Raw genomic sequence first — 23,216 nt, forward strand, 5'->3', positions numbered from 1 at the left:
TTGAATTGCATTATCAGCCCCACCAGTCAGTCGTGACTCTGCTGAAAAATGGTGTTTAGGTAAGGATGCCCGGTTGCTAAGCAATGGACATTAGAGGCTTAAACGTTTAAAGCTGTAGTGCAAAGTTTCTCCCTTTGCGTGAGATATTTTCATGTTACAAATTGGAAGGTTTTAATACTGGGTTTTTTCTTCCTTAAACTGCTATTTAAATATGTTTTTTATATAAGGAAGACTATAATAGCACCAAAGTTATGAAATTTTGTATAATTGGAGATGATTTTATTTTTATTACTGTCTCCTACTATCTTTTAGTCTGTTGCTTACAGATGGGGAAAATTTACCCAAGTTTTGGCGTAAATTTAGGCATTTTAAAAATTCTGCTTATTTCAGTATTAGCAAGCAATATATAGCAGCAACAATTAAATATGGAGGTGAAACTAAGGGATTGTTTGGCAGCTCATGCTAGAGATAATGCAAAAGTTGATCACGTCTATTTCACTTCACATTTTCAGTTGCAGAAGGTGATAACTCGATGGGTCAGCAAGAGGGAGCAGAGAATCTCTACTTGTCTTGGTCAAAAGAAAAAATAAAAATAGAAGAGGGTTGTTTTGTGCCTTGACAGGTCACATATTCCTGATCTCTTTCTCAGGACCTGGATAATGTGCTATGGTGAGCAAGACCAGGTTTGCAAAAGAAAAGTAGACTTGGCTTGCCTGTGGCAGGGACCTCAGTGATGAATGAGAAATTGGGAAGTAGGGTTAGGGAAATAACTGGAAATCTCTATCCTTCCCCTGACCTGTCATTCAAATATGTTGATCCATTAGCTAGCAACTAAATTTTGTGTCAAGAAAACACATTGCAAAAAAACTCCAAGTCCCAGGTCAGAATGGATTACTGCTGAAAGAATATGAAAATGTAGGGTGGCTAGGAATATTCTCCATTGTTCAGTGAGGCCCAACTGGGCCTACCTACAGTGTTCAAGACTTGTTCAGCCCCAGGACTTCCTATTGGGTGTCCTGTTGGTCTCTCAAGCTCTAGCCTTTCCCTCCTTTGGCCAGAATGATGTCATGCAGTTGAACACTTGTCTGATGGAACTGTTGTTTGTTTGTTTGTTTTAAAACCAAACTCAAATACTTATATGGTCCAAACCTCTGAACGCAACTGACCAATAAAATGTTCTACAAAATACTTGAATTCCCTTCTAATCCAGCTTTATGATGCCTCAAATCATTGCAGGCTCCGGAGTGATGTCAGGTGTTTGCTTGGGCCTCAAGACTAGCAGAGGGTCCACTGCAGCAACAGTACCATCATTATGTTGCACAAGGCACCCAAGAAGATTGAGTTAATTTGTCACAGTTGAAAGGTCAAGGTGTTTAAAAATATATATTTTTGGGCACTGATAGCCCATCCTTCACATTGTGATCCCAGGATGAGTTACATGGAGCTCAGTACAATTAAATTATGTAACATCTTCCAGTCCCAAAGGCCTGTGCGTTGATCTGTTGAAATATATACAATGACAAGGCCAGATGCACCTCAGAGGTGAGGGCATCCCACAGTCTGGGGGGGGGGGGTCAACACAGAGAAGTCCCTCTCACACATTGCTATCCCATGAACTAGGGCTGGGCAATGTAGTTCAAAGCGGGTTTGAAGTCCACATCATGTTAACATTTTCATAATATTCAACATGGCAATATATCGCGAAACACAGTGTGTGTGTGCGCGCTGTAAAAAATCATGATGTGGGGAAAACCTTGAAGCTAGTTATCACTTCTCATGATTCTTGTCGCCCCATTGCTGTGCTGCCTCAGCTCTTCCTTGCCTCCTGCAGGGGGCAGCAAACCACAAGAGCAGGCGCTGAAGAAAGCAGCCCACCCAGAAACTTAGCAATATACCGGTACAGTAGATGCCACAAGCTTCTTTTTTAAAGCACAGGTGCCAGGCTGGTACATGCTTGAGGGAGATGCTGGTCCAAGCTGGTTCTGGGCTTCTTTCTGGGAGCCCCCTTTCTTTTCTCCTTTTGGACTCTCTTTGCCAGCAGAACCTTCCTGAGGGCGCCTTCTGATACTCAAGCTCTGGTTGGGGGTCTTTGAAGAGCAGGAAGGTCTTTCTGCTTCACCTCCCCAGAGCCCACCCCCATGTTGCTGCCCAACCCTGCCTTTTGAATAGCTGATGCCCTCAGCGCCTGGAAACAGCTGCTTGTCCTGTGGAAAAATACACGGGTTATTTACCCCTGAGTTTAAAAAAATAAAAATAAACCTTGCCCTGTTGTTTAAGCCCCTTTCCTCCCCTTTTGCCTTCTGTGTCTGTGTGGGTGTCTGTGTCTCACCCCCCTCGTAATGTTCCCTATTTTCTCCTCCCTATCCTCGAACTCTCCCCAATTCTTCCCTCACCCCTTTGCTTTCTCACACATTTGTTCCCCCAATCCTATACTTCCTTATGTGCTTCTTCCTTTTTCTTCCCTCCCACCCCCACTGGCTAAAAAGGAGAGAGAAATGTTTTTGTTTTCTGGTGTTTACATAGTTCCAACCTTATTTCAGACATTGTGATATCATGATGTTTAGCCTTTGATATATCACCATCTTGAATACCAGACATCACACAGCCCTACCATGAGCTTTGCATGGTGATGCAACTGCTCACATGGCCTCTCCTGAAAATCTCAACATCTGGGCAGTTCTGTTTGGAAATAGAAGGTTTTTCAGATTGTTCTGGCCAGAAATATCAACCGACCACTTACACAGGGCTTCTTCCCTGTTCTATTTCCATCCCCATCTGTTTTGGCTTTATTTCTTCACCCTTCACCCTTCTCTTCCTTTGGGCTCCCCCCACAGACATGAAATTAGTTTGAAGACTACAGGTTCTCTACCTTGATGAAAAGAGAAGGGAGAAAGAAACATGCTGAACATTAGGTATGCCATATAGATAAAATCAGTATGGGAAGAAGGAGCAAGCAAGAGGTAAACAAAACAATTACCGTACTTTTCTGTGTATAAGACTTTTTTTTTACTCTAAAATAATGTTCAGAATCTGGGCTCGTCTTATACACGGATAGTATCTCCCCCCCCCCCATTTTCTTAAACTGGAGTCCCCCAAAATAGGGAGCGTCTTGTGCATGGCAGCGTCTTATAGACGGAAAAATATGGCACTTTATCTGTTCTATTCTGTAAGCAAATGTAGTATATTTGTAGACTGCCATATAATGCTGTATTTCCAAAGCGAAAGGCGCCATGATCATGCTGGCTTGCCTGTCAGACGATTAATTATAGCAAGCTCTAACTCTTAACACCTGCCAAAAAGTCTTCTGCTTCCTTAACCAACTTTGCCCATCCTGTTTGATAATCTAATTGCCCCCTGCTCTTCAGCCCACCCCTTTTTCTGTAAATCCTTTGGCTTGGAAGTCTCATCTGCAGAAGAAACACACCTTGATTACATGTAGGGTGCATTTGCTCACATTTTATTCCTCTGTATTTTCCCCATTTGAAATTTAGGTAGTAGATTCACTGGGGAAGAGCCCCACCCCTTTGGGAGCTTATATTGTTCTGTAATATGTCATGTGCATTAGAATTACAGTATAGTTGAGTAGCATGGCTTGGAGAGCAAGGCTTCTAATATTTCAGGAACCATTGAGTCATGCATGCAGCATGTATGCTACTAGCCATGATAACAGTGCTGTGCCATTGCAGTTTAAGACTGCAGTGCTTCTGAATACCAGTTGCTGGAAACTACAGGAGGGGAGAGGGTTATTGTGCTTGAATCCAGCTTGTAGGATTCCCACAGGCATCTGGATGGCCACTGTGAGAACAGGATGCTGGACTGGATGGGCAACTGGCACTGGCCTGATACAGCAGGCTCTTCTTATGTTCTTACACTTGTCTGCTAGTGCTTGGGGATATAATTATGTAAATAAGTTTTAGGTAGGAATTTAGTGTGATGACAACCATTCATGAAAGTAGGGAATCAGCATAGGCAAACTTAGAAGTCAGAAATGTATTTTAAAGCTAGAATGGTACACTCTTGATTAGCTCCTTCCTGCCCTCTCTCCACTGTCCCACACCAGCTATATTAAGACACATATTGTCCTTTAGTTTAGACAAACACTTTCTGTTCTCTTGGAGAAATTGTGTATTTGTTCCTGATGACAGAGGAGAGCCATGGAAAAATTGGACAGAAGCAGGTGCTTAAGACTTGGAGAAAGAGAATCTCTTCCCCCCACCATTCTCTTCCAGGGAGTCCAAAAGTTCTTGCAAAGCTCTTGAGGACTACTTAAAAACAAATAGTCATGGTAGGGATAACCAACCTGATGCCCTTTAGATGTTTTAGACTCCAATTCCCATCACCTTCAGTCAGAGTCAGTAATCAAGGAGTTGTAGTTCACAACCTCTGAAGAGCATTGTGTTAGCTACCCCAGGCTTTTTAGTAGCCCTGAAGTAGTAGTAGTAGTAGTAGTAGAAATAATAATAATAATAATAGATTTTAAAATCCCATTGGAATCAAGTATCCCCTTTGGTATATCTACCCTTGATGGTGTCAATTTTACCTGAGGTTTGGGGGATTCCCTACTACCATCAAATAATAGTATGATTATGATAGCTAATAATAATTTTGATCAAATTTTGTTAAGGCTAAAGCTTAGATGTGACAGAGACTTAACTGTCATCTGAAGTGCAATGCTTTTTCGAAGTTTGTGGTGCAAATAGTTAAACTAAAGTTTCCAGATATTTTTTCAACTCTTGCATTTTAGAGAAAAGCACATTTCTGTTCCATGTGGGACAGGCTGGTCACATGAGTGATACCCATGCCGCATCCTTACAACCACTGTGCTAATACAGGTTGCTGACTCTGTTGTGCATGATTTCGATGTGATTCCATCCTTTACATGATATTTGGAACCATGTGGGATCCAGGCAAAGGGATCTTCCATGCAGTTACTATTGAATCTGGTGATGGGTTTCTATTGTTGTAGACAGCTTGAGTAAAAATTCTAACCCCTTCATTTAATAAAAATGTTTTTGCCTCCAGAAGAACATTTGGGAGCAACAGATTACATCTCAGAACTTGTTGTTGTTGTTGTTGTTTAGTCGTTTAGTTGTGTCCGACTCTTTGTGACCCCATGGACCAGAGCACGCCAGCCACTCCTCTCTTCCACTGCCTCCCGCAGTTTGGTCAGACTCATGTTCGTAGCTTCGAGAACACTGTCCAACCACCTCAGAACTTATCATTAGAAAATTCCTATTGATTTTGTTATACAGTCAATATGTTAAATCAGGTTGATAAAGCTGTCTTTTCTGCGTGGATCTAACTTCCCCCTATTTATTAAGATGTCGTAGCACTATAGCAACATTTAAAAAAAACAATTTAAATAATTACTCCCTCATAATCACTGATTTAGAGGCAGTTGTGATTCTCACATCAAAGTGCTCCCCCCACCTGTCGCCTTTTAATGAAAAAATGACACAGCTGAATTTTCTTGTTAATAGTCTTTCAACCACAGTTGACAATCACTTAAAAAAAGAAGAAGCAAGATACTCCTGTGAGTCATGGAAGTGGGTGTGTTTCTGCAGAGAGCAGCTTTCGTAACACCAATCCACCAATCTGTCACCAGAGTCGAAAGAATAGAACACCCCTGCACACAGGCTCTGCTTTGGCAAAGAGCTATCTTCTTTACTACCAATGTGAGTTACAGCTAAGCTGCTGCTTTCTTAGAGGCAAGTGGAAGTGAGTATGCTAGCAGTAATGGCAACATGTGCTTGGAGATGAATTCCCCCCTGTAGTTTGCTTTTCAAATCTTGTTTTTGATATGTGACAAAGCTTAAGTGCCTGTTATTCATAATATTGTGGTTCAAAGGAGGCAGAGTTCAGTAAGTAGTGTGTGTGTGTGTGTGTGTGTGAGAGAGAGAGAGAGAGAGAGAGAGAGATTTGCATTGTTGCACCACGCTTGATGTCCTAAAATATGGAAACAAGTTGAAAGTGTGCATGATGCAAAAATAAAATAAAATGTACATGTGCATAAGATTAATGCTGAAAAAAGAGGATCTTTTGTTAATTTTTGAGTGTATAGAATCTAATGCCCGGCAAGTTAACACTTGGCAAGAACAATTTGCATAAGAGAAAAGACAGGAGGAAAAACAGTATTTTAACCCTTCCTTGTCAAGTATTTACCCTTGTACCCTTCTCACAGTGTTTTTAATTGTTTGTATTCATTATCATTGTTTACCTTAGAGATTTGATATTCTTTAAGGATAAAAGCTGGTTGGGGAAAGGGTTTGGGGGAGATATGGCTGACAGGGGAATGGATAAGTGCTCCCCTTCTTGAGATTGCTTTTCAACAAGCAACCTTCCGGCGCTTTATACCCCTTATTTTAGGTTAGGTCAATCTGCATCCGTATAGCTTATGGTACAGGATGTCAAATGGAAAGTTCACCAGTAAAGATAAAACATACTATATGATTACTTAACAAGGTATTGGATGGTACATGTTACAGGTGTTCAACAAATTTTCAAACTTTACATCGCTGTGATACTTTACTAAAAACTAGAACAGTAAATGAGTGAGCAGGTGAGGTAGCAACTAAATCGTTCTTTAAGGTTATGTTTGTGCAAGCATCCTTTTGTTGCTTTTCATTTCATTTCTGTTTGTCTCCTTCCTCAGCTAAGAATTATGTGTTTAGGTTTTTAAATTATTTTAATAATATGGGATTTGTGCAGTTATTGCTTTACATCCCTGCAGCAAACACAAGTAATTTATTTTAGTCTACAAAACAAAGGTGGAGAAGCCTGAGGGTGACTGTAAATAACAAGAGTTGTGTAGGGTCACACATCAGCCTCTCCTCTACACCCAGTATAAATGTGCTGGGGAAACAGGTCTGTAGTGACTGTAGGACTTGCACAAAATCAGCTTTTTTAAAAAAGGAGGATAACAACTGGGACGAAGCACATCTAGAGTTGAATGAAGAAACACCTGGAGATAACTTGCCCAATTTGTGTAAAAGTTACTCCTCTTTAAGGGATGCTCTGCGTGCTACCAGATCCCTGTAGCAAAATTCCAGAAAGCGTTGTATATTACATTCTGTATGTTCAGTGATCTACACATGTAATGGGCACTTCACAAGTTACAATCTACTTGTGGAAGTTTTACTGTAGCCTACTTGGAAGTGGTTTCCATCAAAGAATTTGGTAGCACATGGAACATCCCAAACTTTCACAGGACGAAAGTAAGAATTGGAACACTTACTAGGTCCAGTCTGATAACACTTAAACTACTTTCAGGGACATATCACACTGAAAACCCCTTCTGAAGACTACTTGTCTGCTGTAACCCATTTAGAAAGCTGAATATTGGCTGCCTACTAATGCAGATTGTTCTGTCCATGCCCAGGCCATTAACTTTGGGTCAACAGCTCAAAGCTTCATGGCTATCATGATATTTATGGAGTTGCCCAGCCCTTTTGATTTGTACACGCATGCTTGTTTTATGCTTCCTCTTGAACCATGTGCCCTTATTTCTCTAAAAAGATATCTGGCTACACCACATTGCCTATTATAAGTCTGCCCATGTGGGAGAGGAAACGGCAAAGTAAATTTCCAGGGCAGAGAATTTCTGATTCTTAGTAAGTTGTATGGTCATATGTGACCCTGATTTCTGCTAGGCTGAGATGGAAGGGACCCTCAGTGCTATAATTGCTATTCAATGGTTTCATGATGTAAAAAAAGGTAGTTTGCTTGCTTACACAGAACTATTCATGACTAAATGAATATATCTTACTCTAGTCGTATGTCAGCTCATCAGTTACTGATCATCATTAACCAGCATCCCCACCCTTCTAGCAACGTGCACAATAAAGTCACTTCTCTCAACCAGTTTTTTCTCTATCTCTTCAGGGAGCTTCAGGTACTTCTGACTCAAGGTAAATGAGCCATGAGGATCAATGGTGTAGAGTCCTGTCCCCAGCTCTCTTTTTTCTGTTGTAGTGTCTTCATTGGTCACAAAGCTGTATCTTCTGTTCTGCCTGGAAGTGTGTCCTTGTGTAACAGGTCTGGGCAATATAAAATGCTAAGTGTCCAAAGGTGGCAGGGTCTTCACATCACTCAGGCTGAGGATATCAACAGACATCAATACATAAAAACATACATTTGATGGGCACCTTCCTGAAGGCTGACCCAGAAGTAAACATCTTCTATGATGCTTTTTAAATACTTCTGAGATTTGTCACAAACTTAAGTAGCATTCAGAAATTTCATGGTGACTGACAGGATTCCGTTACAGTGAAAATAAACATTTCATTTTATTTTAGCTGAAACAATCCATTTGGTGAACCTCAGCATTTTAAAATTTATATTCGTAGAAGCATATGCACCCTCAACCTTTGGACCCCCAAGGCATCTCAAAGTCATAAAATAAATATTTACACTTCTATAAGTTACATCAATCTGTCCAGTTTCTTGAGTTTGATTTCCAAATGGCCTTGAAGTGAAATGTGAATCACAAATGAGCCAAGGTACTTAGATTATAGGCACGCAGGTGGTGCAGTGGGTTAAACCACAGAGCCTAGGGCTTGCTGATCAGAAGGTCGGCGGTTCAAATCCCTGCGACGGGGTGAGCTCCCATTGCTTGGTCCCAGCTCCTGCCTACCTAGCAGTTTGAAAGCACATCAAAGTGCAAGTAGATAAATAGGTACCTCTCCAAGCAGGAAGGTAAATGGTGTTTCCGTGCGCTGCTCTGGTTTGCCAGAAGCAGCTTTGTCATGCTGGCCACATGACCTGGAAGCTGTACGCTGGCTCCCTTGGCCAATAACGCAAGATGAGCGCCGAACCCCAGAGTCGGTCACGACTGGACCTAATGGTCAGGGGTCCCTTTACCTTTACTTAGATTATACCAAATGCAGAAATCGGGGGGAGGGAGTCCATAAGCCCATCAGTCTCACTGAACATCTTGAGGGCCACAAGTTCTACACCACTGCCTTAGGACATTGGATTTGCAGAATAAATAATTTTACAGCAGAGTTGTCTGTGTCTTCCTTTTTGGAAGGAAACTTTCTGGAACACAGTCATACTTGGAGCAAGGTAGTTGCTGCATATGCTGACTTTTGCTGTCACAGATAGAATCAGTAATGTGAAGGTTACATCCATTCACAGAACGCTGTGCACAGTGACCTTTTCTGCTGCTATTATCACACTTCTACAACTGCTATTCTAATAGCCAGTACACTTGGGTGTGGGCCTTCGTACAACCAGAGGTGTGTGGAATACTGCATGATTTGTGTCTAGGAAATGAGAAGAGTCCCATAGTAACTTGACTGCAAGTGGAAGTTTGTTTAGAATCCCCCCCCCCCTTATTTGCATTGCTAGCTTGAATTGCTAAAGAAGGGATTCACTTATTCAATAATTTAGCATTTCACTTGCTGTTTCAGAAAACAAGAGCAACAGGATACTTTTAAAATTAGAACAAACAGGTATATTGTAAGGGTGGTGGGCCCATTTTGAAGGCCTGCCTTGGAACATGATGTTTTCCTGAATGTTTTGCTAGTGGGAGAATGCAGATGATCCTATCAAAGCCCCTGTCTAGCTATAAAATGGTGAAATGAAATGGGTAGCTGACACAATCACTCCTCAGCCTCCTCTCCAGTTTAGTGGTGCTCATGTGGTTCCTTAGAATTTTGGGCAGCTTTGGGCTATGAAGCAAACTACATGAAGGCTAGAGCTCAAGTGATACAATTCTTTATTGAAAGCTGACTGAACCCTGGCTAGTATGCATAAACATGCCTACCATGTTCCAGTGTGGGCTACGAGGAAGGCACATTTTTCATTGCATCCTCAAGTGGTCAACAGACAGTTATTTTGAATAGTCCAGAGGTTAATGACTCCCACTGAAGATTTATTCTGGGTACTTGCTAAACAAATGATCAAAATGGATGGAGGATGACAAAATCATTGCTGATGAGCAGGTGGGTTTTCGCCCTGGGAGATCTACAATGGACCAAATATTAACTCTGTACCATCTGGCGGAAAAGTATGCCGACAAAGCCCCAAAAGTTCTTCAAAATTGGCTGCTATAACAATCGATCGCAGCCTCCTTCACCTGATTATCAACCTGCACATTAACACCTTGCTGAGAATCAGGCTAGACAATAATGGCCTAGTCTCCAACCCGTTACCACCTCTAGGGGGGTAAGACAGGGCTGTCTATTGGCTCCAGCATTGTTTAACTTTTACATTAACTCACTGGTGACTCATATGGCCAATGACGCTTTTCATCCTCCCAAATTAGCAGGCCGTTCTCTGAATGTTCTCCTGTATGCAGATGATGCCGCCCTTCTCGCTAGATCCCCCATTGGGCTGAGGAGAATGTTACAAGCTTTACATGAATACTGTGTTCAACATAAGCTCCAACCTAACTATGCCAAGACCACGCGTCCGAGACCCCATCAATGGTCGATGAACGGGATCCCCCTAGAGCAGGCTAACTGCTTTAAATATCTGGGGCAAGTAATTCAATTAAATAGGTCTTTTCTGGCCCATAGAGACCAAATAACTACCAATGCATCTAAAGCAGCCAGGCAGATTAGATCTCTATATGCTAAGAACCAGGCGCAATCAGTGAAGGTAGCTTTGAGACTTTTTCAAATGAAAGTCCTTCTTTTGGTGGGTATCTCTTTGGGCTCCCGTGGGGATTTTCTGAAACTGGATTCTATCCAAACAAGCTTTCTCAGAGCCATTCTTAGGATTCCTCCTTCTGTAGCGGGCGGGGCTATGAGACTGGAGGTCGGTTGGCAAGCCCTACGGTATGTGGCCCTGAAGACGAAGGTTTGGCTATGGCTCAAGCTTTCCTTTAAACCAGTGGGTATCGCACCCTTGATTTTGAGGGATGATTTTCAATCATCGTGGGAAAGGGAAGTCACTAATGAGGTTCAGTCCTGTGGATTGTCACACCTTTACTTCCAGTCTATGACGTACATTCAAGCCAGAGCTGTGATCTCCCTGAGACTGAGTGATATTGCTAGGCAAGAATATATAGCTCAGCTAAAACCAGGGATGTTTCTTGGGGACCAGATCTACCAGATCATACCAGCCCCCTACCTTGCGGAAATCCACTTTGTGGAATACCGTAGACTTCTTACAGCGGCTAGATTAAATGCCCTCAATTCTGCGGTACTGTGGGGAAGGTATGGGGGAGTACCATACGCCCAGAGAACTTGTCATTGTGCCATGGGGCGGTCGAGTCCACCGAATATATTCTCCTAACTTGCCCTTCTTATTCAGAGCTTAGGCAAAATCTTATAGCTCCACTTCTACTCCAGTTTAGCTTTCTACCCAGAGAAAATCAGGTTTTATACTTGCTGAATAATGCTACTAGAAATACAGCCTCATTGGTGGCCAAATTTCTTTTTTTAGCTTTCAAGCGTCGTAAGACTAAAATTGACTATATTGATTTGGGGCTATCTGTTTAGCCCTTTTAAAGTGTTGCCTGTGTTTAAAAACCCTTTCAGATGTTTTAACTTTGTATGGATAAATGATGATGATGACTCCCACTGTAGAGGAGGAATCTGGAGCATTTGAGGACCTGCTGTGACCAACTAGTTACACATGTTGATGATAAATTGGCTCGAATTCAGAGTGTTGTTGATGTTTATTAAATGTCTACACTGCCCTTCATCTGAGGATCACAGGCTGGCTTGCAATTTAACACATGGAGTACCATTGACCTGCAGTTGTGGTTCCAGATGAAGGTACCCAGTGCCACAGTCAGTGATGTGCTGTAGGATCAGTTTGAACTTATGCAGTCAGCGGATGTGGACAAGGTGCTAGCAGTTGTACGTCTGACCATTTGCTCTCTTGACCTCAGTCCCAGCTGGCTTATGCAACCTATCAGAGTTAGTTTGACTAGAGCATGCTGCCTTGAAATAGATGGTGTGTCCACTCCTAAAGAAACTTACTGTGGACCTCTTGGATTGGAATTGATCCAATTGAACTATTGATCCTCAACTCTGACCTTTACAGGGAAAGGGACAAGGGGAGTGTTACCTTGCTCCTGCCTCTTGATCCCTTTGTGACTTTTGACACCATTGACCTGTTAATATGGGCCCTGCTAGGACTACATATTCAGAACCATCAGTTTTGGTAGGTTTCACGAATAGAGCAGCTATGATGGATCAAAATGAATGACACTTCCATGCCTGTATCTTTAATGTGGAAGATTCTTGGATCTTCGTACACACTGCTTCTTTAGATAAGGCTGTTGGAAACCTTGGTATTATCAGCAGAGTAGTGGAAAAACAGCAACTTTTGTGCCAAAACAAAAGTGAGAGCATAACTTGTTCTGGCAAACCAATGCTGGAAATGTGTCACGGTGCCTTGCATGGGGAACTCCTGATAAAGCAGAGTCCCAGTTCCTCTCCCTCCCAGATAGTTTATGATAGTAACTCATAGTCTAGATTTTATGCACAAAGGTCCACCCCCCTGGAACCATTGCTGAAAAATATAAAAGGTGCAGTCAGTTTTTCGGTAGTACTTCTTTTGGGGAGAGCGAGGAGGTTGCTTGTTTTCTTCTTCTTCCTTGCTGCCTGCTATCTGCTTGGCTTTGCTTAAGCTACTATGAGGCCTATCTGACTTCCCTAAGACTGGTGACTGAAATTTTATTGACTCAATATGCTAAAAAATGTTTCATGGCTGGATGGGCTACAGTTTTGCTATTTACCTTGATTGCTTTGGCAGCTTTGTTAGATATTGGACCTGGAAAGGGGACCAGTTATCTTGTGATTTTATAAGCTATGTGACTTCATTGCTCAGTTCAGTATTTTTACATTATATTTTAGGTATTGGCACTTTGCTGTTTTTATTGACTACAGCATAGTCATGATTTATTTTTGTTTAATTAATTTTTCATGGTATTTTGAAAGTTAATTTTAGTATGCATTATTATATCCTATATGGATTATTGAATATTATTTAATTTGATATAAGTTGTTCATTTTAAAGTCATTTTTAAATATGACTTAATTGTATTAAATCAGATTATTATGATGTGTGATCTTTGCTGTATATTTTGTTGTTTCTACAGCTTATAAATTGCCTTCTGCATACCAATATAGAAAGGTAGTATACAAATTAAAAGTGAAATGAAAATGAAGTGCCACTCAGTAGTTCATATGCAAATTATATCCAGTTGTTTTAAGTTGCTTTAAATCTAATTATGCATGTTGCTTCATGTTCAAATATTTTATTTTGTGTTGGTTTTATAGATTTCATTTTCTATATAACTTTTACATAAGATCTATAGCATTCATTATTCCATTTCATATTATTTTATAGCAATAAGCTGAGTGATTTCTTACAGTCATAAGTCCCCCATTCCATTGGGTTGCTACTGAGCAAAATCAAACCTTGACTAGAATCTAATGAGTATTGGCATATTGGCCAGTTTGTGGTAATGGTGTGCACTGATGCTGATTGGAACCCCAGATTAACGGTATCCTTGTGGAATGGAAATTGGGGACACCAACCCCGGAGAGGAGCATTGGGAAGGTGCATGGCACTATTTTATCCTTAATACTATTTAGTAAATATATAAAGCTCCTGGAAGCAGTCACTAGGCATATGGGGACAAGGTGCCATGTACTCTTATGACATTGAATTCAATGCGACTTGCTGCTTTGTGGGATGTATAGGATTGTGTCAGTCATTTTAAAGCATGGCAGCTCAGAATGTTCTATCTATCCCTTGAAAAAAACCTAAGTCAATTGTAAGTTCTTTGTGGAGGACACTTAAACACAAAACAGATGCTTTTGATCTCCTGTGTGAACAGGAGGGAGTAGGGGAGCATATACTGGGGTGGGGGGAGAGGTAGCAGGTAGGGTGGCAGCATATTTGGCTACCCCTCAGCAGCCATTTCCCAGATAGTTCTGTGTTCCCTTAAACAGCTATTGCAATTATCTTTCTTGGTTTTTGGTCTGCTGCTAAAACAGACAGGGCTAAAACAAACAGTGTCTACCAATACATGTTATGATATAACATTGGTCATTCAGAGCACCCTACCTTTCCCCTCTTATGGTTGTTTTTGCCAAAGATCTGCTTCCACATATAATGGATGTAAAGTGGCCATTGAAAAGAAGTTTTTCAAAAGATTAATGTCAGTTTTGAAGAGGTTCCACAAGTACAGTTATTTTTCCAGTTATGTTTCTCTGGCAAGGAAAGTGAGGAAAGGTGCCATTATGTTTTATTTGCCCTTGTACTGATATTCAGTAGTACGTACAGTAAATAAGATGCTTTTACTATAGGGAGGAACATTTGCATTAGCAGAATTCATTCTTACCATGCTTCCTCTTGACTCCAGTGACTTGCTTTGATTTTGCAGTGTGTGCCTTCTTTTTCTCCATTGGAGGAAGACTGAACAAAGATTTATACTTTGAAATGAAACATTTGATTTGGCTTTTTAACAGTGTGGATGAACAGTTCATTTATTTTTTAAAAAATAATGAACTGCTGAGTAAATATAAAATATACAAATGTTCTGAGTTCCTAAATAGGTCTTTGTTTCTTAATACCTCAGAGCGTACAGGAAAGAAAATAATACGAAAAGGTTTGGGAGAAGTACTCTAGAAATACAGCTGGGATTTCTTGCAGGGGCCCTTCTCATGCATTTCAGTCATCAGCCATAGAATCTGGAATGCTTTATTCACATACGGATCACTGCATAGCTTATGGGCCAACCTTCAGATTCCTTCTTTGAACAGAGATGCTGCACACTATCGTGCAGCATTAGCCATGCTTAGGTACCATGATAAGCCTTACAGTGTCAAGGATGGGGAACCTCTGGCCCTGCAGCAGTAGTTGTACTTCAGTTCTCATCATCACCAGCCAGCATGGCTAAATAAATGGTCAGGGCTAATGAGAGTGGGACTCTAACAGTTCCTGAATGACCACAAGTTTCCCTTCCCTGCATTATGTGAACAAATCGTTTTAAGCTGTGGGCTGTTACACTCCCTCTTTTCTTTTGCACCCACAAGGAGAAAAGCAGAAGCGCACCCCCTTCTCCTTTTAAACTAATTACATGGTTTCAAAAGATGTCCAAACTTGAAGAAGTGTGGTTTGCCTTAATTATGGTTAGTGAGAACAAGCCAGGACCAATCTGTGGTTGCAGTTCCCTGCTTGTTCTGAATTTGAATTTAAACAAACAACACATAGCTATTACCAATCCCATTTTAAAGCTGGCCATGTTAGTGGCCATCATCACATCCTGTGGTAACAAATTACATAGTTAAATGCCTGTCTTGAATCTCTCGCCTTTCAGTTTCATTAAATGATTCCAGGTTCTAGTACAGTGGTGCCTCGCTAGACTAATTTAATTCGTTCCGCCGGTCAATTTGTCCAACGAAAAATTCGTCTTGCGAGGCACTGTTTCCCATAGGAACACATTAAAAGTTAATGCGTTCCTATGGGCTCTGGGGGACTGGCGGCAGTGGTGGCGCTTGCTCGCTTGGCTCCCTGGAAGGCAGGCAGACAGGCGGCAACAGCCCTGCAGCTCTCCTTGCTGTCGGTGGCAGGGGGAGAGGAATGAAGGAAGAGAAAGGGCTGCTTTCTCTTCCTTCGTTCCTCTCCCCCCGCCGCCGACAGCAAGGACAGATCCCTTTCTCTTCCTTCGATCCTCTCCCCCTGCCACCGACAGGAAGGAGACATCCCGGGGTTCGGAGAAACGCTTGCGCAGCGCTTCTCCGAACCCCGGGACCTGTCCTTGCTGTCGGCGGTAGGGGGACAGGAACGAAGGAGGAGAAAGCAGCCCTTTCTCCTCCTTTGTTCCTCTCCCCCCGCCGCTGACAGCAAGGACAGGTCCCGGGATCTGTCCTTTCTGTCTGCGGTGAGGGGAGAGGAACGAACAGAGAGAAAGCAGCCCTTTCTCCCCGTTCGTTCCTCTCCCCCCCCACCGCCGACAGAAAGCACAGATCCCGGGGTTACTGGATCTGTCGGGTGGTGGGAGGGAGAAGCGGAGGACCAGTCCGATCCTCCGCTTCTCCCTTCCCCTGCCCGACAGAGCGAAATGCTGGATCTGTCGGGCGGGGGAGAGGGAGAAGCGGAGGACCGGTCCGATCCTCCACTTCTCTCTCCCCCCGCCCGACAGAGCCGAAGTGCCCAAGCCAGGTCCCCAAGCCAAGGGGAAGGCAGGTGGCAAAAAGCCCGCGGCTGTGCGGGGGCTTTCGGACTGCCGCGCTTCGGCTCCGTCCCCTGGAGCCGAAGCCCGGCGGTGTGAAAGCGAAAAGCCCCCGCACCGCTGCACTTCGGCTCTGGGGGACGGAGCCGAAGTGCGGCAGTGCGGGAGCTGCTTTCCCCCAGCCGCCTGGCACACAGCTGCTTGCCTTCGCAGCCCCCGCACCGCCATAGTTGGAGGTTTGTTTTTCTATGGCCACGCTTCGCAAGACAAAGCGGCGGCCATAGAAAACCTCGCCGTCTTGCGAGGCAACCTCCAATCGCAAAATCCATTCGTCTAGCGAAAAATTCGTCTTACAGGGCATTCGTTAAGCGAGGCACCACTGTACTATGAGTGAGGAAAAACCCTCTGTCTCTTTTCTCCATTCCATGAATAGTTTTATAAACTTATGGTATATCTTATTCTCCACTACTGTACTGTATTCCTTTTTTCTAAACTAAAAAGTCTACAATGTTGTAACCTTTCACCTTAGTGGACTTGCTCATTTTGGTTGTCCTTTTCTGCTCTTTTTCCAACTACACAGTATATTTTATGAGATGTGGTGACCAGAAATGTGCATGGTATTGTGGTTGTCCTGGGGTAGTAGGATTATTCAGTGCACCCCCACATCCTCTTTATGCATTCTTTTTCAGTGTGTGAAAGTGAACCTTCTTCGTTTTTTCTGGTTTGTGAGTACAGTTTCTTATTCACAACAGCCACTGTGACAAGTAGCTATCTGACAGGGCATTAACTTGAAACAGTGAATTTACTGTGTGGGTGGTGTTGGTATAATCACTGGCCCAGTTCAAATGCCACATTAAACCATATTTAAGACTATAAACTTTAATATGAATGAGCATCGTGCTGCTCAGAATTACAGAATCATAGGATTGTAGAGTTGGAAAGAACTCTGAGGGTCATCTAGTCCAACTTCCTGCAATGCAGGAATCCAAGTGTGCTCCTCTGCAGATGAAACAAGCCAGAGTCTTGTCATGTTTGTGTTTCTTTCCCTGAAACAAAATGAGTGTTAACCAATGTTAGTTTTAAGTTAAAGTTTAATGTGATGTGCAAACCAAGCCTCTATATTAAATGCATTTATTTTGGAGGGTGAGGGTAAGTAAATTCAATTTACTTGGAAGTACTACAATTTACTTGGAAGTATGGCGCTGTGGGTCAAACCACAGAGCCTAGGGCTTGCTGATCAGAAGGTCAGCAGTTCAAATCCCCGTGATGGGGTGAGCTCCCGTTGCTCAGTTCCAGCTCCTGCCAACCTAGCAGTTCGAAAGCATGTCAAAGTGCAAGGAGATAAATAGGTACTGCTACAGCGGGAAGGTAAACGGCGTTTCTGTGTGCTGCTCTGGTTCGCCAGAAGCGGCTTTGTCATGCTGGTCACATGACCTGGAAGTTGTACGCCAGCTCCCTTGGCCAATAACGCAAGATGAGTGCCGCAACCCGAGTCGGTCACGACTGGACCTAATGGTCAGGGGTCACTTCCCCTTTTCCTTTACTACAAACTCTATTGTATTCAAATTATCTAAAAATGTGTTTTGTAAGATTCTTAATTATTTTGCATTAGTCAGTAAAATCTAATTATGCATGTTGTGTATTTTCATAATGCAGGAACATATTACTGGCTTGGGGTATATCACAGATCAAACCCAGCCTAGTGGAGTCAACAAGATGCAGTGGTGTACAACTTCTGGGCTACTTTGGCCATAAGAGAAATCTGGCCAGAAGGTGAACGTGATGACGGCCTGGTCTATGGTGGAAAGGCTGAAAATGGAGAAGAGCCGCTCCCAAGAAGAGAGGACTAAAGAGCAAGATGGTGGGGATCGTAGCACTGAATCTGAGGAATGGACAAGCTCTGAGAGTGAACCTGAGCAGCCTGGCTTCAGGAACAGCTGCAGCAACGCACAGCTGAGGGATAAAGAGATTTCCTACAAACCACATCGGCAACTTTGCCGCTCTCCTTGCTTGGATCGTCCGAGTTTTTCACAGAGTAGCCTCCTTCAGGATTTGAAACCGGAAGAGAATAAAGCAAACTTGAGTCAAGAATATCAATCTAAACTTGATTTTGCTTTGAAACTGGGATATCCTGGAGATCAGATTCAAGCTGTGTTGAACAAGCTGGGGGCAGATGCTCTTACCAATGACATTTTGGCTGAGCTTGTGAGACTTGGAAACAAGGTTGAGAATGAAGGACAAGCAAGTACTGGAAATGCCACTGTTCCTGCTGGTACAAAGGAGGTTTCCAGTCCTGAGCTGTCTCTAGAAGATGAGGTGGTAGACAGCTCTGACAACTTAAGGCCAATCGTTATTGATGGAAGTAATGTCGCAATGAGGTACTTTAGCAGTAATAGAATACTTCTAAGAAATGCACTAGGGACACGGGTGGCGCTGTGGGTTAAACCACTGAGCCTAGGGCTTGCTGATCAGAAGGTCGCCGGTTCGAATCCCTGCGATGGGTTGAGCTCCCGTTGCTCGGTCCCAGCTCCTGCCAACCTAGCAGTTCAAAAGCACTTCAAAGTTCAAGTAGATAAATAGGTACCGCTACAGCGGGAAGGTAAACGACGTTTCTGTGTGCTGCTCTGGTTTGCCAGAAGCGGCTTTGTCATGCTGGCCACATGACCTGGAAGTTGTACGCCGGCTCCCTCGGCCAATAACGCAAGATGAGTGCCGCAACCCCAGAGTCGGTCACGACTGGACCTAATGATCAGGGGCCCCTTGACCTTTACCTTTAAGAAATGCACTGATTATGCTGCATATGCATTTGTTTGTTTTATTTAATATACACACTCTGCTAGTCTGTTATTAAAAACAACATCCAATTAAAAATTATAATGATAGCATAATAGATTTTAAAAGGGAGCATCTGTAACTCAACTGAGATAGCCCTTTTAATCAACCATGGGAGCTCAAAGACCTGTTGAAGAAGATGAGCCTTAAGTCTCTACACACTTGTATTTAAAAACTGAAATTTGATCTGTTTAATGGATTTTTAGGGCTGTAGTCCTATATATGTTTCTCTGAGAGAATTCAGTGGGGCTCCATCTGAGTAGACATATATAGGACTATACTGTTCATCTTGTACAGTGTACCACAGAATGGAAAATCTTTCTTTTTTACTTTAGTAATTAGTTTAAAGTTCAATGGAATTTAAATTCCTACTCTTATAGTTAAGAATGGAATCACTTTAGTAAATTCTCAAGGCATTATTCACTCTCTTCAGAGGTTTATTTCTTTCTGAAATACATATCTGAAAAGCAGTTTAAAATTTACAGACAATTTGCTGAGCACAAGAGTTGTAGCAGGGGGTGGTTACAAACCATTGAAATAAAATTGTGTCTTTCTAAAGTGGGTACTAAACTTTCAGAAAAGGTTTATTTTCCTCTATAAGTCTGCTTAACGCAGTTTGCTAAACTACATTTTAGTCCCATCCATTTTCCAAAGAGCTCAGGGTGGTGTACATAGTCTGACGTGAGGTAGGTTAATCTGAGAGACAGTGAATGGCTTTAACTGAGATTTTCCTAGTCATAGTCCAACACTCTGTCCCACTACATAACACTAGCTTCTCTGGTTTTATGTATTTTAGAAAGGAAAAAATCTCATTGCAGTACTTATGACCAGTACTCGCTAAACTAACTTGTTCTGTTTTTCAGTCATGGGAATAAAGAAGCATTTTCCTGTCGAGGGATTCAGTTAGCTGTCGACTGGTTTCTGGAGAAAGGTCATAAAGATATTACAGTGTTTGTGCCTACATGGAGGAAAGAGCAATCTCGACCAGATGCACCAATTACAGGTGGCAAATCAAACATACATTTGTTTTCTTCAATTGCCATTACTAGGATGAGGATAATTACTGTGCTAGACACTGGCTTTTCTTGGAATGGGGCCAAGGCATTTTCTGTACACACACACATGGTAGTTGCTCATATTCTAAGCCACTAGATTGTTATTTCATCTTAATTTTTTTACACTTTATACTTTACATCCGTGCTGCACATAAGCCCGCAAAGTTACTAGCCTGCAGAAGTGCTAACTATCTTTCTGAGGAATGACAAAGGAGCAAAAGTCTGGCTTTTCTATGCTGGGAGTAGAGGAGTGGGATTCCCTCCTCTAGTAGCCTATTAGTTTCTGTTCTGGGCAAGGATGGGAGGGATTGAATGCTCCATTCCTCCTCTGCCATTCCACTTCACCTGCATGCATTTCCCCTCACCTGTGTCTGCAATGTCTTTCCATACAAGGCAGCTTTACAGTTTTTTCTTGCATAGACTGAACAATAATATAAAATGGCATGGTGTATAAACTGAAACAAGCCTAACTGTGAGATGATTCCTCAGAAGGGAGACTCTTCAGCCTTGCGCCCCAAGGTGTTGCTGGAGTAAAACTCCCATCATGTCCAGCCATCTTAGGCACTGGCTAGGAATGATGTGAGTTGCAGTCCAAAAATATCTGGGGACCCAAGATTGAAGTCCACTGTTACAGAGCAAAGCATTGGCACACCAAATTTTATGCTTTTGGGAAGTGTGCAAACACTTCTTCTTATAAAATCCTTGAAGAATATCTCACGATACTGAGATCAACATAGAGAGCAAGCATTTCGGGGAGGGACTTGGTTAAGCTATAATGCTTCTCCCTGACATCCAGATTCCTGTTGCAGAGAGTTTATATATACTTTCAGCGTGTGGTGAACTTTTTGTCTTGGGTCGTCCAAAATGGGGAATAAACAGAGGTGGTGAAATCACATTTCAGATCGCCCAAGGGTAGTGTAATAATTTATTACGTTTTTTAAAATTTCATAAAATTTATATTCGGCTTGGTTGTTTGTTTGTTCTTAAAAACACCCCCCCTCAAAGTGGTTTACCTTAAAAAAAATAAATTAGTGTTATGGGATTCACTTCAGGCGAAATACTACTTCACTTCTCTTAGTATTTATTTCAAACAGGTATTGCAATTGTGTACCAAAATCTGTAGTGTGAGTATAATCACATGAGATGTACTCTGTAGGTAAATAACAAAACTAACCAAGAAATTCTTTAATAAAAAAATGAATTTAAATAAATAGCAGAAGCTAACCACGTTAGATGGTAAAATAAAAAAATTCCTTCAGTAGCACCTTAAAGACCAACTAAGTTTATATTTTGGTATGAGCTTTCGTGTGCATGCACACTTCTTCAGACCAACACGGCTACCTACACGTTAGATGGTGTTGTGAATCCTGCCCATTTTCTATAAAATACCTTGTCAGTCTTTTAATACAGCTTAGATGAAACTGTACAATTCCCGTGACGTGGTTGGCAGAAGCCAATTGGAATTGCATCTAGAAGGAACTAAGATGGGGAAGGCTGATCTAATTGGACAATCTGAATACTTATTCAGAAAGTACTCCTTTCTGTGGCTGGGGAAACCCAGCTAGATGGGCAGGATAGAATTATTATTATTATTATTATTATTATTATTATTATTATTATTACTACTACTACTACTACTACTACTACTATTATAGTTACAACTACTGTTATAGTTGTAGCAAAGAATGAGAAACTTCAACAAATATTTCCATATAAGGGACTTTGCTATTAACACTTTCTTATATAACCCTGGTTTTTCAGATCAAGATATTTTACACAAACTGGAAAAGGAAAAAATTCTTGTTTTCACCCCATCTCGAAGAGTTCAAGGGAGACGGGTTGTCTGTTACGATGACCGTTTCATAGTGAAACTGGCGTGTGAGTCTGATGGCATCATTGTGTCAAATGACAATTATCGTGACCTTCAAAATGAAAAGCCAGAATGGAAGAAATTTGTAGAGGAACGGCTCCTGATGTATTCTTTTGTGAATGATAAGTAGGTTTCTTTATTTACAAGTGGAATGCTTAATATTTATATAGTGAGATTTGAGTATTATAAGCACTTTGTCTACATTTTCATAGATCCTTAAACAGTAGCTGCCTGGTAGGACCATTAGTGACTCCCTTTTGTTATTCTTTTAAACTAGAAAGCCACAAACCTATTTCATTTTTCTGCACAGAGAAGGGACCCCAGTCCCCTGTTGATTTTGATCAGCCTTTCTCCACAGGTTCCTACTCTACAGTTTCCTTTCTGAGATGGGGTGGGGGGAGCTGATAGAGATTAGCTTGCCTTCAGGCACCCTACCAAGCTCATAGCTATGGCCAGGTTCAAACTGGGTACTTCCCAGCCCATTCCTAACCATTGTATTGTTACCAGTCTACCTTGTCACGTAAATTTAATACTAGCAGGTAAAACTGGTCTCTTGGTTTTTCTAGGTTTATGCCACCAGACGACCCATTAGGACGCCATGGCCCCAGCCTTGAAAATTTCTTAAGGAAAAGGCCTGTTGTTCCTGAACACAAAAAGCAACCTTGTCCTTATGGTGAGTGTGTCACACTTGACTATTTTGGGAGTCAGAATAATAAAATTAATAACCTTGATAAAAAGCAAAAAATCATAGTGGGTCGTCTGAGGTGTTTTCTGTATTGGAAATCATGTAAGAAGCTTGAGTGGGACAGAAAGGTGTAGCATGCTTCTAGGAGTGTGGGGAAATAAGATTTTGTTTGGCTCTACTGAGTGCACTGCTAAGTTTTAAAAAAAGGCTTTCATGGTTAAACCAAAGACATGGTATTAAGTAGGTAACTGGCTCTTGCTTGCTTGATCTTGGCATTGCGTACGTGTGGCTAGGAGCATGGTGGGGAAGAAAGAGGAGGACTCAAGAGAGGGACTGCAGTTTGGGCAAAGAGTTAAATTTCCTCTTACTGGGCCACATGTGACCCAGAACCATCCTTCCCTTCTCTTGCACTTGCAGAAACTAAGAATGGAAGGGCCAATCATGTGTTTAATGTCACATCTTGGCTCTATTATTAAGAGCAGTGGTTCCCAATCTGTAGACCACAATCACATAATGAAAACTACCATAGATGTATCAATGTATCAGATGTATCAGATGTAGTTTTCAAAAGTAGGGGGTCTATGGCTTGGCATTTGCAGTACTTAGCTAATTGTGAACCACTGATTTAGAGGG

At 42.0% G+C, this 23,216-nt stretch overlaps 1 protein-coding gene across 1 annotated transcript in view; it reads left to right on the plus strand.

The window, feature by feature from the left end:
* ZC3H12B (zinc finger CCCH-type containing 12B) overlaps window positions 1-23,216 on the plus strand; it is a 45,267-nt gene that overhangs the window by 12,335 nt on the left and 9,716 nt on the right. Inside the window, exons 3-6 of the mRNA XM_035113885.2 lie at window positions 17,798-18,519; window positions 19,837-19,976; window positions 21,790-22,024; window positions 22,465-22,571. Of these exons, the coding sequence (XP_034969776.1) occupies window positions 17,924-18,519; window positions 19,837-19,976; window positions 21,790-22,024; window positions 22,465-22,571 (1,078 nt within the window). The 5' untranslated portion in view covers window positions 17,798-17,923. The remainder of the gene's footprint in view (window positions 1-17,797; window positions 18,520-19,836; window positions 19,977-21,789; window positions 22,025-22,464; window positions 22,572-23,216) is intronic.

Source organism: Zootoca vivipara, chromosome Z (genome assembly GCF_963506605.1).
Source record: "Zootoca vivipara chromosome Z, rZooViv1.1, whole genome shotgun sequence".
In the NCBI taxonomy this organism is placed as follows: Eukaryota; Metazoa; Chordata; class Lepidosauria; order Squamata; family Lacertidae; genus Zootoca; species Zootoca vivipara.